This window comes from Onychomys torridus, chromosome 18 (assembly GCF_903995425.1).
Source record: "Onychomys torridus chromosome 18, mOncTor1.1, whole genome shotgun sequence".
In the NCBI taxonomy this organism is placed as follows: domain Eukaryota; kingdom Metazoa; phylum Chordata; class Mammalia; order Rodentia; family Cricetidae; genus Onychomys; species Onychomys torridus.
In genome coordinates, this window is record NC_050460.1 from 10,599,674 (window position 1) to 10,612,676 (window position 13,003).

A 13,003-nucleotide genomic window follows, 5' to 3' on the forward strand; every position below is an offset into this window, starting at 1 on the left:
ATGGTCACTAGTTGATGGCACTGTTTGGGAAGTGGTGCAGCATTTGCTAGAGGAAGTATGTCCCTGGGCAGGAGGGCTTTGAGAGTTCATAACCTCCCTCTACTTGCAGTTCACTCTCTCTGCTTTGTGTCTGCTGATCAAGATATGAACCCTCAGCTTCTGGCTCCTGCAGCCAGGCTTCCTCGCCACAATGGACTCGGCCCTCTGGAACCACAAGCCAAAATAAACTCTTCCTTGTATAAGTTGCTTTGGTCATTGTGTTTTATCACAGTAACAGAAAAGTGACTAATAGAAGCTCCTTCATGTATTTTGGTGGACTCACTCATACACACCCCCTGCACACAGATGCAGGGCTGACAGTTCTCTTTTACATTCTTGGTTTGCCAGGTTTTCAAGGTTGTCATAGTCCTTGTGTTCAGGAGAAACAGGCTAGAATATGAAGTCCCTGCAGAATCTGGAAGGCCAAGGTTTGCATTTCCCTCAGTAAGTGCACTTACTGCCAGATTCTGTCTCATCCAGTCAGGCATCAGAGGCCTGCAATTGGACCCAATCCAATTACTTATGGGACTCAATGCATCTTGGAACTACTCCAGTTTCTGCAAGGGCTTCCAATGGTCAGCAATCACTTCACAGTGCAAATGAGCACTGGACTCAAAAGTCAAAAGACAGAAGCCAAAAAGATTTGGTGCTCAGTGCAAACAGAGCACCAATATCAAGATGGAACCAACTCTGTAAGACAGAGGGACCCCAAAATGGGGTCAACAGAGCCTCTCTCCTGCATCCCTTAAGGACTCTTGGGAGTTATCAGCACTTTCTTTCTGGCCCTCATCTGCTCTAACAGCTCTGAAATTATTAGAACATTACAATAAACATGATTTTGTAGCTCCTGGTTTGACTTGCAATACTAGACTTGGATAACAGTCTGGACAGAAAACCGTGCAGATCTGTGCCCTACCAGTTCACAGCACATTACGATTGTGGCCAAAGAAAGCTTTGTGCAGAAAATGGGAGAGAGGTATAGACAGAGCTCACACCTGTCTTATCTGGCCACCTAAGAATTAGCAGAGATGCATCAAAACATTCTAAGAGTGCATTATGAAGTGGATTACAGTTTTAGGTTCATCATGAGTGGAGAAACCCTTAGGCACATCTTTAAATGTTATGAAGGCAGCTTTAGCCAAACCCAACAAGTCTTTGCTTGGCAGCCATCACTTTGAGGGTGGTGTGGGTGGATCTTAGCAAAAAACCAGCAGATCGGAGGAGAATGCATCCAATGTCACTGTGACACCACCCCAGGTGTCCCACAGCCCAACCTCAGTTCACAAAATTCAGCAAATCCAGAGAAGCTCAGACTCACCTGTTCACCATGCTGGAGCTTCTCTGACCACACAAAGCTGCTGAACCCACTTGCTCCTGAACTCAGCACAGGTTAAACTTCTCCAAAGCACTCAGTCACTCCTGCCTCACAGACCCTTGATGCTACAACACATAGCCTGCTAACACAGCTCTCGGGCTTATTATCTGTCTGCCCTGACTCCTGCTTCCCAAGTAAACTATCTTCATACTAGTCTGTCTCAGGCTCTGCCTTCTGGAAAACCCAGTTAATACAAGAATATTATATATGATACAAAGCCCAGAGAGATATAAAAGAAAAACATGGGGCCTCCAAATATTAACTCTTCACTATTCTAAACACCAACAGATTTCCTTGTCTTCAATAGTTCTTAAAAGTACATAGACATTGACCATTATGAAGCAAGAATAAGGAGACACCAGCTCTGCAATTTAGCTCAACTGCAAGCAAATGTATGCAAATACAGTATTTTATTGTGGGCCTTGGCTGTGGGGCAAATATGCCTTCCCTCAGAAGACAGCTGTTATTGTAGCAGAACCCACCAGGCTGTGGTTGCCACACTCTGAGCTCCTGTAGATTTCTGCACTGCCTTCTCCAGACCAACAAGCCTGCAAAGAGAAGCCCTGAACAGCCAGCTAAGCTTCAAAATCAATGCACTCGCTAGAAAGAGTGAATATTCTTGAAAGCACTCACTTGTCTTCTAGAGGTGCAAGTCCTTGTTGGTAAGGAAAAGATGACTATCAACACCCAAGGTCAGGGGCTGAGGCCAGGACAGGGAGGGAAGAGGCCAGGAGAGAGCGTGGACTGCAAAGCCACGGTGAAACAAAGATGAACAACTTGTGTTGGAATCTGGAGGATAAATGTTCACACCATTATTTGTTGTTAAGAGAATCATATGTTCCCATGGAGATGCTGGGTTTTCGCTCCAGAACTTCATGGCAAATATTCCATTATCCTGAGACGTAAGTAACAGACTCAATTGCAGTCACCTAAAGGACACAATATCAGATGTCGTTTCTATTTTTTATTTTTATTTATTCATCTCTCATGAAATACATCCAGACTGAAGTTTCCCCTCCTAGTACCCCCTTTCCCCAGATCCACTGCTCCTCTATTTCCCTTCAGAAAAGAGCAGACCTCCCAGGGATATCAACCGAACATGGCCTAACAAGATGCAATAAGACCGTGCATTATCTCTGTTGAACTATCATTGAAGACACTTTGAATCGAAAGAGTGCTTCTCCTTTAATTAAAATACAAATCAATCCCTCAATCGATGTGTAGTGCTTATCCCTCCAGAGAAGATGTTGCCTGTGCAGGAGTGAGCACAGCACAGAAACAGGTCCCCACAAGTGCCACAAATCTACCGTTTTCTCCACACTTCTCAGCACTAGGCATGTCTGCAGTGATTGGCATTAATAAGCCTAAGATTTCCAACCTCTAATTAGGAATCACATTTTAAAAATAGAAAATGTCTAGAAATCATTATTTAATTTTTTCAGTGTCCAAAACTTTAGAGTTTTCTTTCCTTTTCTTTTTTTTTTTTTTTTCTGCAAAATAGAATTTTAAGAATGTTGCCTTCACAGTGAATTTAATGTACCAATATTTCCATTCAAATGACATTTCTACTTGAAGTTTCGATATGGTCATATATGAAGCCAAATTCCAACTTTTTTTAAAATCAATTTTTAAACAGTCATTTGAACCCTTTCTCTAATCCTTGAATTGGGGTTTCTGTGTTCCTGACAGTGGGATCAGATGCGTGGTCTTCAGATATGAAACATGTATACCACTAGGATGTCTTCAGGTCAAGATGCTTGGAGGGCAGGAGCCGGGTTACTTCACTCTTCTCGAAGGTTCCAGCCCTCTTGAGCCCCAATGGAGTCATGTTCTTTGTTTATATTTAATTCGGCATTTCCCTTCTGGCTGGGGGACTCCCACCAAATGGAGACAACTCTAGAAGCAGAAATGTAGAAGAGACACAGAAGCTAAGAGACAGAGGCCAACAGCTTTAGTCCTAAGTCTTCCCTGGTTGTGATCTCTAAAGTACGGAGTGGAGGCTGGAAGGGTGGGAAATGTCCGCATCGCTGAGTTTTGAAACCTCGAGCATCAACGTTACCGTTGGAAGAGCAGAGAAGAGAAAGCTAGCTTATTTTAATAATCTCTCAGCTTCACATAGCTCACCTGGGCCCACAGGCCTATGTTCTGCCCACCCTTCTATCAGGCTGAAGGGCATGCTAAAAATAAACAAGGCTCTTTCTGCATCCCTGGCTCAAAATCTATGACACCTTGTGTAGGAAACAGAAGGCCGAATGTGCCACTCTGTGTTCAGACAACGTGGCAGTGACATGGCATGAGTCAGCTGAAACATGGCTGACACCAGATAACGAGTCGACTGAGTCGGCTGACCATGGCTGACAGCAGATGCCTGGGGAACCCAAAGGGAAAACAGGGATGTGATGATACGTGACTGTTGCTGATAGAATGCTACGTTCATGTGATTCTACAGAAACACGACCTTGAGGTTGGAGATGAGTGCCTCTGCGTTCCTCTCCTGTGGTGGTTTCGATGAGAAAAGTCCTCCACAGTCTCAGTATTGGAACATTTGACACCCCCCTCCTCACCCCCCAATGTTAGTAGTTGCTTCTCACACACAGGAAGTATGTCTCTGGGGGTGGACTCTGAGGTCGCAAAGCCTGGCCAACCTCCAGCTTGCTCCTTCTGTTTCATGCTGGTGGTTTAAGACATAACTCTCAGCTTCCTTTTCCTGCTGTTGTGCCTCCTGCTTGCTGCCACGTCTCCAAGCCATCATGGACCCTTATCCCTCCAGAACCATACGCCCAGATGCCCGCTCCCTTGATTGCGTTGCCTTGGTCATGGTGTTTCAACACAGCAGCAGAAAAGCAACTAGTACACTCCCTGCCTGCACTCTATGTGGGAGTCTGCTGGCGTGCCTGTGCCCACCTGTGCGTGCCTGTACCCATCTGTGTGTGCCTGTGCCCATCTGTGTGCCTGTGCGTGCCTGTGTGTGCCTGTGCCCACCTGTGCGTGCCTGTGCCCACCTGTGCGTGCCCGTGTGTGCCTGTGCCCACCTGTGCGTGCCCGTGTGTGCCTGTGCCCACCTGTGTGTGCCTGTGCCCACCTGTGTGTGCCTGTCATGCCCACCTGTGTGTGCCTGTCATGCCCACCTGTGTGTGCCTGTGCCCACCTGTGCGCGCCTGTGCCCACCTGTGCGTGCCTGTGCCCACCTGTGTGCGGCCTGTGCCCACCTGTGTGTACCTGTGCCCACCTGTGTGTACCTGTGCCCACCTGTGTGGCCTGTGCCCACCTGTGTGGCCTGTGCCCACCTGTGCCCATCTGTGTGCCTGTGCCCACCTGTGCGTGCCTGTGCCCACCTGTGCGTGCCCTGTGTGCGGCCTGTGCCCACCTGTGTGTACCTGTGCCCACCTGTGTGTGGCCTGTCATGCCCACCTGTGTGTGGCCTGTGCCCACCTGTGTGTGCCTGTGCCCACCTTGCGTGCCTGTGTGTGCCTGTGCCCACCTGTGTGCGGCCTGTGCCCACCTGTGTGTGCCTGTGCCCACCTGTGTGTGGCCTGTGCCCACCTGTATGTGCCTGTGCCCAACTGTGCGTGCCTGTGCCCACCTGTGTGTGCCTGTGCCCACCTGTGTGTGCCTGTGCCCAACTGTGTGCGTGCCTGTGCCCACCTGTGTGCGTGCCTGTGCCCACCTGTGTGTGCCTGTGCCCACCTGTGTGTGGCCTGTCATGCCCACCTGTGTGCAGCCTGTGCCCACCTGTGTGTGCCTGTGCCCACCTGTGTGCGGCCTGTGCCCAACTGTGTGTGCCTGTGTGTGGCCTGTGCCCACCTGTGTGTGCCTGTGCCCACCTGTGTGCGGCCTGTGCCCAACTGTGTGTGCCTGTGTGTGGCCTGTGCCCACCTGTGTGCAGCCTGTGCCCACCTGTGTGTGCCTGTGCCCACCTGTGTGCATCCTGTGCCCACCTGTGTGTGCCTGTGTGTGGCCTGTGCCCACCTGTGTGTGGCCTATGCCCACCTGTGTGTGCCTGTGTGCGGCCTGTGCCCACCTGTGTGCAGCCTGTGCCCACCTGTGTGTGCCTATATGTGGCCTGTGCTCACTTGTGTGCGGCCTGTGCCCACCTGTGTGTGGCCTGTCATGCCCACCTGTGTGTGCCTGTCATGCCCACCTGTGTGTGCCTGTCATGCCCACCTGTGTGTGCCTGTGCCCACCTGTGTGTGCCTGTGTGCGGCCTGTGCCCACCTGTGTGTGCCTGTCATGCCCACCTGTGTGTGCCTGTCATGCCCACCTGTGTGTGCCTGTCATGCCCACCTGTGTGTGCCTGTGCCCATCTGTGTGTGCCTGTGTGTGGCCTGTGCCCACCTGTGTGCCTGTGCCCACCTGTGTGCGGTAGTTATTCTTCTCTGTAGATGATTCCTTACATTCTCTTCAACCTTCCAGCCTTCTGTAACACCCCCTTTCCTGGCTCTGGAGCTTGGACCTCAGTCACTGAGTGAAAATCCGCACCTGTGACAGGTGCTTGGGAACTACCTGGAGCTGGTGGACAGACCACAGCCACACCATTGTGATGGCCATCAATTGTGGATCTTTTTTTCCTTAGGAAAGAGGAATGTCTGAGTTTGTGGGGTAAAGGGGTGGGTGACAGTGTACTCCTAAAAGCACAGAAAGGATTCTAAGGTTTAGAGTTATAAAGACTCTGTCAGCCTTGAGCTTTGGGGGTCAATGAAGAGTGAGAACAGAGGGGGATACAGTTTAGGTAATTAGCCTTTTCATTTTCAAGTGTGAACACCATAGTACACAGAATGGATTCCTTAACTCCGCTGAGAGAATGGATTATATAGTTCCCATGAGCCCACTGAAGTTGAACCCATAGTTACACATGAAGATGTGTGCACTTCTACATGGAGAGATGCACACAATTTTGTTTCCTAAGGTGCTGGGAGGCCCTGCTGGTCAGAGGTTATAGTCTACCATGGCCCGACAGCTCTCTTCAATCTCGACAACATGGATGACTCCATCCCCGGGCAGAAGGCTCCCTGTTCTCTACCTGACCTTATTTGGGGACTGTCTCTAGGCCCAGATCCCTGACTTCTCTCTAGTGTGACCCTGGACACAGTCCCCTGTAGAAGCTTTCCCCCTGCTGCCCATATGGTAATTAGACATTGTGCTGGGAGCCTTACGATAGGACCATGCTTCCACAGATGATTAGAACTGAGACTTGTACTAGGAACTTTATGATAGGAATGTGCTGTTTAATGCAAGTTAGGTGATTCTCCAGCTGTCGTTCCCAATCCTATATATTCCCTACACTCCGCAATACCGTTGAGCTGATTCACTGAAGTCATCTCCTGAAGGGCTATCTCCACTGTACTCACAGGTTGGACAAGGCCCTGCTTACCACGTCTGCCCCCTTTGCCCCCTTAGCCCAGTGGCCAATGGGCTGTGGAGGAGGCAGGGACCTGCACTAAGGATCTGCACCCTATGCATGCACAGGTTTGGGAGAGCCTATTCCCTATGGACGGATGCCTTGCTCAGCCTTGATGTAGGTGGGAGGGTCTAGGCTCTGCCTCAACTTGGTATGCCAGACTTTGTTGACTCCCCAACGGAGACCTTACCTATTCTGAGGAGTGGATGGGGGGTGGGACAGGGGAGAGCTGAGGGGGTAGGAGAAGGAGAGGGAGGGGAACTGGGGTTGGTATATCAAATGAGAAAAAATTTAAATAAAAAAAGGATCTGGACCCTAAAAATGTTACAATGGAACAAAACCACCTGAACCAGTGAAATATGTGCCTGATATTGAAGTTGTTTTGTGGATGGATGCCAGGCTGCCAACGTTGGGCCACTGGCGTGGCATGTAGCTTAAATAAAGCTTTGCTGTGTTTCTTTGTTATTTGACTCATAATGAGAGAGAAACAAAATTATATTTATTTCTTAGAAAGGAAATATGTGACCTTGGGGTCATGAGAGTGGGAGAGTGGCCCTGCACCTCTCCTGGGCAGCACAGTAGATCTGACCATGCTGACAGAGGCAGAGGTAGTCTTGCCCCACCAATCTGTGTGAGCGATCTGGCCCCACCCCTCATCTGCCATATGGTGGAGTGGGCAATGGAGAGATGCCCTCCCCCAGCCCCACCCCTTGCGACCTGTGGCAGGTGAGAGAGCTGGCCCTGCCTCTCACCAGCTGCAGCCACTCAGGGGAACTGGCCCTGTACCTTGCCTGGACAGCACAGTAGAGCTGACCCTGTTGTTGTTGTTGGGGGGGGGGGGTGTTACATACAGGTGAGCAGGCCCTGAGGACAGGAGAGCGGGAGAGCTGATCCCACCCCACTTCATCTGCCATTTGGTAGCATGGGTGAGGGAAAGATGCCCTTATCCCAACCCTGGTCCCTTGCCACTTGTGGAAGGCAGGAGAGCTGGCCTCGGGAGCACAGGAGCAGGAGAGCTGGCCCTGCTTCTCACCAATGGCAGCACTCAGGAGAAAGATCCCTGCATCTTGCCTAGGCAGTGTGGGTGTAGGGCCCTGGCCCCGAGGGCTGCCATTGGTGGAAAGAGTGTAAAAGCCAGAGGTGGTAGGTGACTATACAAAGACTCTGCTTTCTAGACAGAGTGGGGCTGCTGTGTATATGAACTGATAGTGGTTGTGACAGTGTGTACACGTTCCCTGCAAACTCAAGTCAGACAAAACCCTAGCATGGGGGCAGGGGATGGGCGCAAAGACCCACCCCTCGCTGAGAAGCCACTGGTCATTGATAGTTGCTACTAGAAGACAGCTCTCTTGAAGGGTGTGACCCCTGGGCAGGACTAGCATGCTCTGGTGAATGACCACACCCAAAAGCATATAGGCATCACTAACTGAACTCCACGGGTTTAAAAAAAAGAAATAAAGACACAAAGTTGGGTCAGTAAAGAATGGGGTGTGGATCTGGGAGATGAGGAAGAGAGATGAATATGATCAAAATACAATATATGAGATTCTCAAGGAATTGGTAACATTAAAAAACAACTAGGAAAAGAGAAATGGAAAAGAAACCAATGGAAAGTGCTTAAGTATATGTATCTGTGACATATTTCCTGAGCCACTTACACACTTAATTTCCATTCAAAGAACACGAGAAGGTTCATTTACTCCTTCCTACATGAAACACAAACGGCCTTAGTGATGTAACCTCAGAGCCTCAGGCTATTTAAATAGCACCCTTCATCCAATCCAAGCAGGTCTTTACACACTTGGGATGAAATTGGACTTTTCCTCACTCCTTATAGTGGTGGTCTCTAAAGCATGGTACCCAGGCTACCAGCAGTTACAGGCACAAGTTACTGTAACTTGTCATGTACACATACATGGAGCTCTTTCCCAGAACTATTGGATTAGGAGTCCTAAGGAGTAGAGTGAACTGCAAACCTTCCAGGATCCAGGATACTGAGGCTCCTGTCCCTTCAGAGGAGCCACTGCATCTACATAGAGTTAAGTGACAGACAGTCTTAGTGGTGAAGGAGAAGAAGTCTCAGCCTCTTCCTTTGTGCTTACTATCTTTCCTGGGAGATTGGCTTCCCTGCATCCGGTCACCTACTGAATGGACCAAGGGCTATGACGACACTCAAAGCAAAGAATTCATTTATAGACCTACAGAAGACCTCTGTAAATGGAGCCAAGGTCAAATTTAAGGGATTCACTCAACACGTGGATAGTATTAAAAACCATGTTTAAAGTTTATATCAAATCTGAAGTCATGATATTGTTTGAAATTTTAAAAGCACTTACCTGCTTTGGTAGCGGGTCCAGAAGAGTGCAGTCATATTTATAAAGCACTAAGATAATGCATATTTGGATCTCTAACAGAGCAAACCACCTGAAGAAAAAAAATAAGGCAATTATTTGTCTCTAAAAGACACATAAATACTTCAGTCTTTCTTAATACCACTGAGTGGCTGGGATGGCTCAGTTGCTTTAGGAGATGTATAAATGCTTAGTCATTAGGTGAAGACAAATGAAAATCTATATCTTTTAAGATGTATTTTATCTTAATTTGTCTATGTAGGTATGTCTGTGTCTGCATCTGTATGTCTGTATGTGTGCATCGTACCCTCAGAGGCCAGAAGATCAACAGGTGCATGCACACATGTATAAATCATAATGTTACATTGTATCTTAGCTAAAGGAAAAGGTATGAAACATGATTTTACCCAAATTTAAATATTCTAGTAGAATTTTCTCAAGTACCCACTGGAGGTAAATTTTTGGCAATGGCAAAATAAAAGTTTTAGGCATTTACTACAACGTTGAGCTTTCTTCCACGGCTAACACTAGAACCTGGCCATCAGTGGCACTCAGTATTTGTTTTTAAAGAGTTTGTCAGAAGCCAGCTGAAGCTATGTTCATGCTAAGAATGTTTTCCCAACACTTCCAATGTCAAAATAGTGAAAATAATGAGGTGTGTTACTTATAACAGATTCAGTTTTTACACTTACAGGAACAAGAGTGCACATCTAGAAAGAAAACTCATTAAAACACAAACATGTTGAAAATTCCTTAGATACTCAGCACTTGTGGATTTTCTCCAACTGTAAATACTCGTCAGGACCCAGCTGCAGGGGCTTTGGGAAAAATGAGGCCCCAGCAAGACTGCCAAGGCTGAAGGGGGTGAGAGGAAAATGGTAACAACTAGGGCAAAGGGGAATGTGGGCACAAAGATGCTGCAGAGATCTGGGGTCTGGAGAGAGCAGTGACCTGGTGTAGACAAAATTCTAAACAGTCTTATTAATAAGAAACACAGAGCCAAATACAGAGTTAAAAGCCCAAGAGCTCAGAGCACTAGCAAAGAGCCAAGACTACCTTTAGCTTACCACTCACTGCCGTTGCTTGCCCTGAGAGAAACATTCTTTCTGTCTGGTTTGTCTTTTTATTGCATTTCTGTTCTGCCTTCTCATTGGCTCTAAGCCCAACCACATGACCTCCTTGTTACTGCCTGTCGATACAGACCTCCAGGTATCTATGGTTGGTACTGGAATTTAAGGTTCCTGTCACCACACTTGGCTGTGTCCTTGACCATGCAGAGACTCTGCCTACCATGTGATCAGATTAAGGGCATGGGCTACCACCACCTGACTTCTGTTCCTGGCTGGCTAATGACCTCTGATCACCAGGCAAACTTTATTATTAACATACAAATAAGAATCACATTTCAGCACAATTAAAATATCACCACAACCTGGATGTTCCTGAAGGCAAACCTTGAGCTAGACCTTCAGGAAGGACAGGCTTTAAATAAGCAGGCTTGGTGACTGAAAGCCTTTCAGTGCACCAAGAGCAGGGAACAGGGCGGGTCTGGATACAGCTGGATAACCCCTGGGGGAGGGTCGCCAGGGGCTTACAAAGATACAGCTGGGGTCCCATTAACAGAGAACTAGGAGCCCGGACCGGTAAGGGTCTGATCTGCACCACTGATGTCAGGCTCCTAATCTGAGAGCGGCATTCACAGACCTATTTCAGGAGAATTCACCAGTGCATAGGGAAGATGGATGAAAGGGAGTGAGTGGGGATCCAGGGTGGCTGACATAAACTATCACCCGGGGAGAGAACACAGGTGGGGTGCCAGAGAGGTGGTGGGGTGGGCAAAAGACAACCTGGACCACTGGGTGTCTCGGAGGATAGCAATGTCTGCCAAAGAAACGGAATGCTTACGGAGTGCTAGGATCAGGTGGAATTACTGATTTCCATTTCCGATGTTTTGATTTTGAACGAACTTTTATTGTTGCTGTTGTTTTCGTTGCTGTTGGTTTCAAGCCCAAGAACTCCTAGAACGGCATACGTAATCCCAGGCTGTCCCTGAACCGCTCTGTCTCCTGCATACTTGGATTCCAGGTGTGTGCCACCACAGCTGGCTTCTCCCCGACTTTTGACGAGGGAAAACCTCTTTTTCCCTCCTAGAAGTCATTGCAGATGATGCCAGGGAGGGCTGGAAAATCATCCCGCTGCCAGGAGCAGGAGCTCTGCAGTGTACTCCTGGTTGCTACCAGCTGCAGCTCATGAAAATAGAATGCTCTTGCCCTGGAATTCGGAGATGGCAGCAGGCAGGCATAGTTCCAGAGGTATCATGCATTGAAGCATAGCTGTTCAAGTTCAAGGGGAGGCGCTTCCCCACAATCTCATCCTCTTAAGAAATCTTGGAGGAATGGGGCAGGAGGCAAAATAACCCAGACTCAGTGGTTCTCCACCATCAGCATCTGTCAGAATACCCTGGGAGAACGGGGAAGGCAGAGCTCACTGCACCTTACCTTGGGTTTCGACTCCAGAGGACGCTGACTAGACACAAGCCCTGTGTTTTGTGCAGGTTTCTAGGTAGTTTTTCCACTGGTGTTGTGAAGCCCACAACTTGGAAATGGATAATCGAGAGGAATTTAGTGAAGAGAAGGGAGGAATGCGCCCTGGCGGGTGTAGACTCACCACTGCTCTTAATTTTAGTGCCCAGTGTCCAAATGACAAAGTGATTTGGCTGAGGCATGAGATTTTTGTCAGGGTCACAGTAGGCACAGACAGGAAGAAGAAAGATACATACTTGTGCTGAGTGAGGGAAACCAAATGGAAGAAGATAACGATGATAAGAATGGTGTGGGAGTGAGGTGGGGGTGAGAAATCATGCACAGGGAAAGAGGGCTTGTTGCTTGTTCGGAGGACTGGAGTTTGGTCTGCACTGAATGTGCCTTTACTCACTGAGCCATCTTGTTGCCCCAAATATCTCTCTCTTCTTTTTTTTTCCTTTCTCTTGAGCCAAGTTCTTATTATATAGAGCAGTCTGGCCTCCAAATCACAGAGGTGATTTGCCTTTGCCTCCGAAATGCCAGAGTTAAAGCCATGCACCACCATGTCCAGCCCACTCCAAGGAATGTTCCTGAATGCAGTTCTGGCATTTTATTGAGATTTATTTTTAAGAATATGATTTTTTAATAATCATTTAATTTTATTTTTTAATGTATGGATGTTTCTGTTTTGCCTGAATGTATGTTTGCATCACAAGTGTGCAGTGGCAGCTGAGGCCAGAAGAAGGCATGGGATCTTCTGGAACTAGAGTTGTTAGCTGCCAACTGAATCTGGGTCCTCTTCAAGAGTAACAAGTCCTAACCACTGAGCCATCACTCCAGGCTTTTTACATCAATTATTCATAAGAAATATTGCTCTACCTGATGTTTGCTTTGTGGTATTTTGGTGTGGAGTTGACTGTGGTAGTGCTGACCTCATCGGATAAGTTAGGAAATTCTCTCTCCATATTTTGAACAAGTTTGAGAAGGACTGAGATTACTTAATGATGTACTTGAAGACTTTGAATAAAGGAAATCAAACAAAAAGAGGAGATGGGAAGAGATATTCAAAGTCAGGGATGACAAAATTAATGAAAAAGAAAAGAAAAAATACCAATAATCAATTAAGCAAAGAGTTGGGACTTTAAAAAGATTAATAAAACTTTGGCCAAACTGAAAAGACCAAAATTAATAAAATATGAAATGAAAAGTGAGCCATTGCAACAGACATTGAGGAAATTCAGAAAATCATAAGGACAAACCTTGTTCACAAAATAACATCAAGTACCTACAATATACCAAATTAAAAACATAAAAATAA

At 47.5% G+C, this 13,003-nt stretch overlaps 1 protein-coding gene across 2 annotated transcripts in view; it reads right to left on the reverse strand.

Moving 5' to 3' along the window:
* Window positions 1-2,910: 2,910 nt before the first annotated feature.
* Window positions 2,911-13,003, reverse strand: part of LOC118569796 (24-hydroxycholesterol 7-alpha-hydroxylase) — an 84,248-nt gene continuing 74,155 nt past the window's right edge. The window contains exons 11-12 of one of the 2 annotated variants that reach the window (XM_036168040.1): window positions 9,149-9,236; window positions 2,911-3,310 (exon numbers count right to left, since the gene is read on the reverse strand). In XM_036168040.1, the coding sequence (XP_036023933.1) occupies window positions 3,239-3,310; window positions 9,149-9,236 (160 nt within the window). In that variant the 3' untranslated portion in view covers window positions 2,911-3,238. The remainder of the gene's footprint in view (window positions 3,311-9,148; window positions 9,237-13,003) is intronic. The other variant, XM_036168042.1, reaches the window with a different exon arrangement.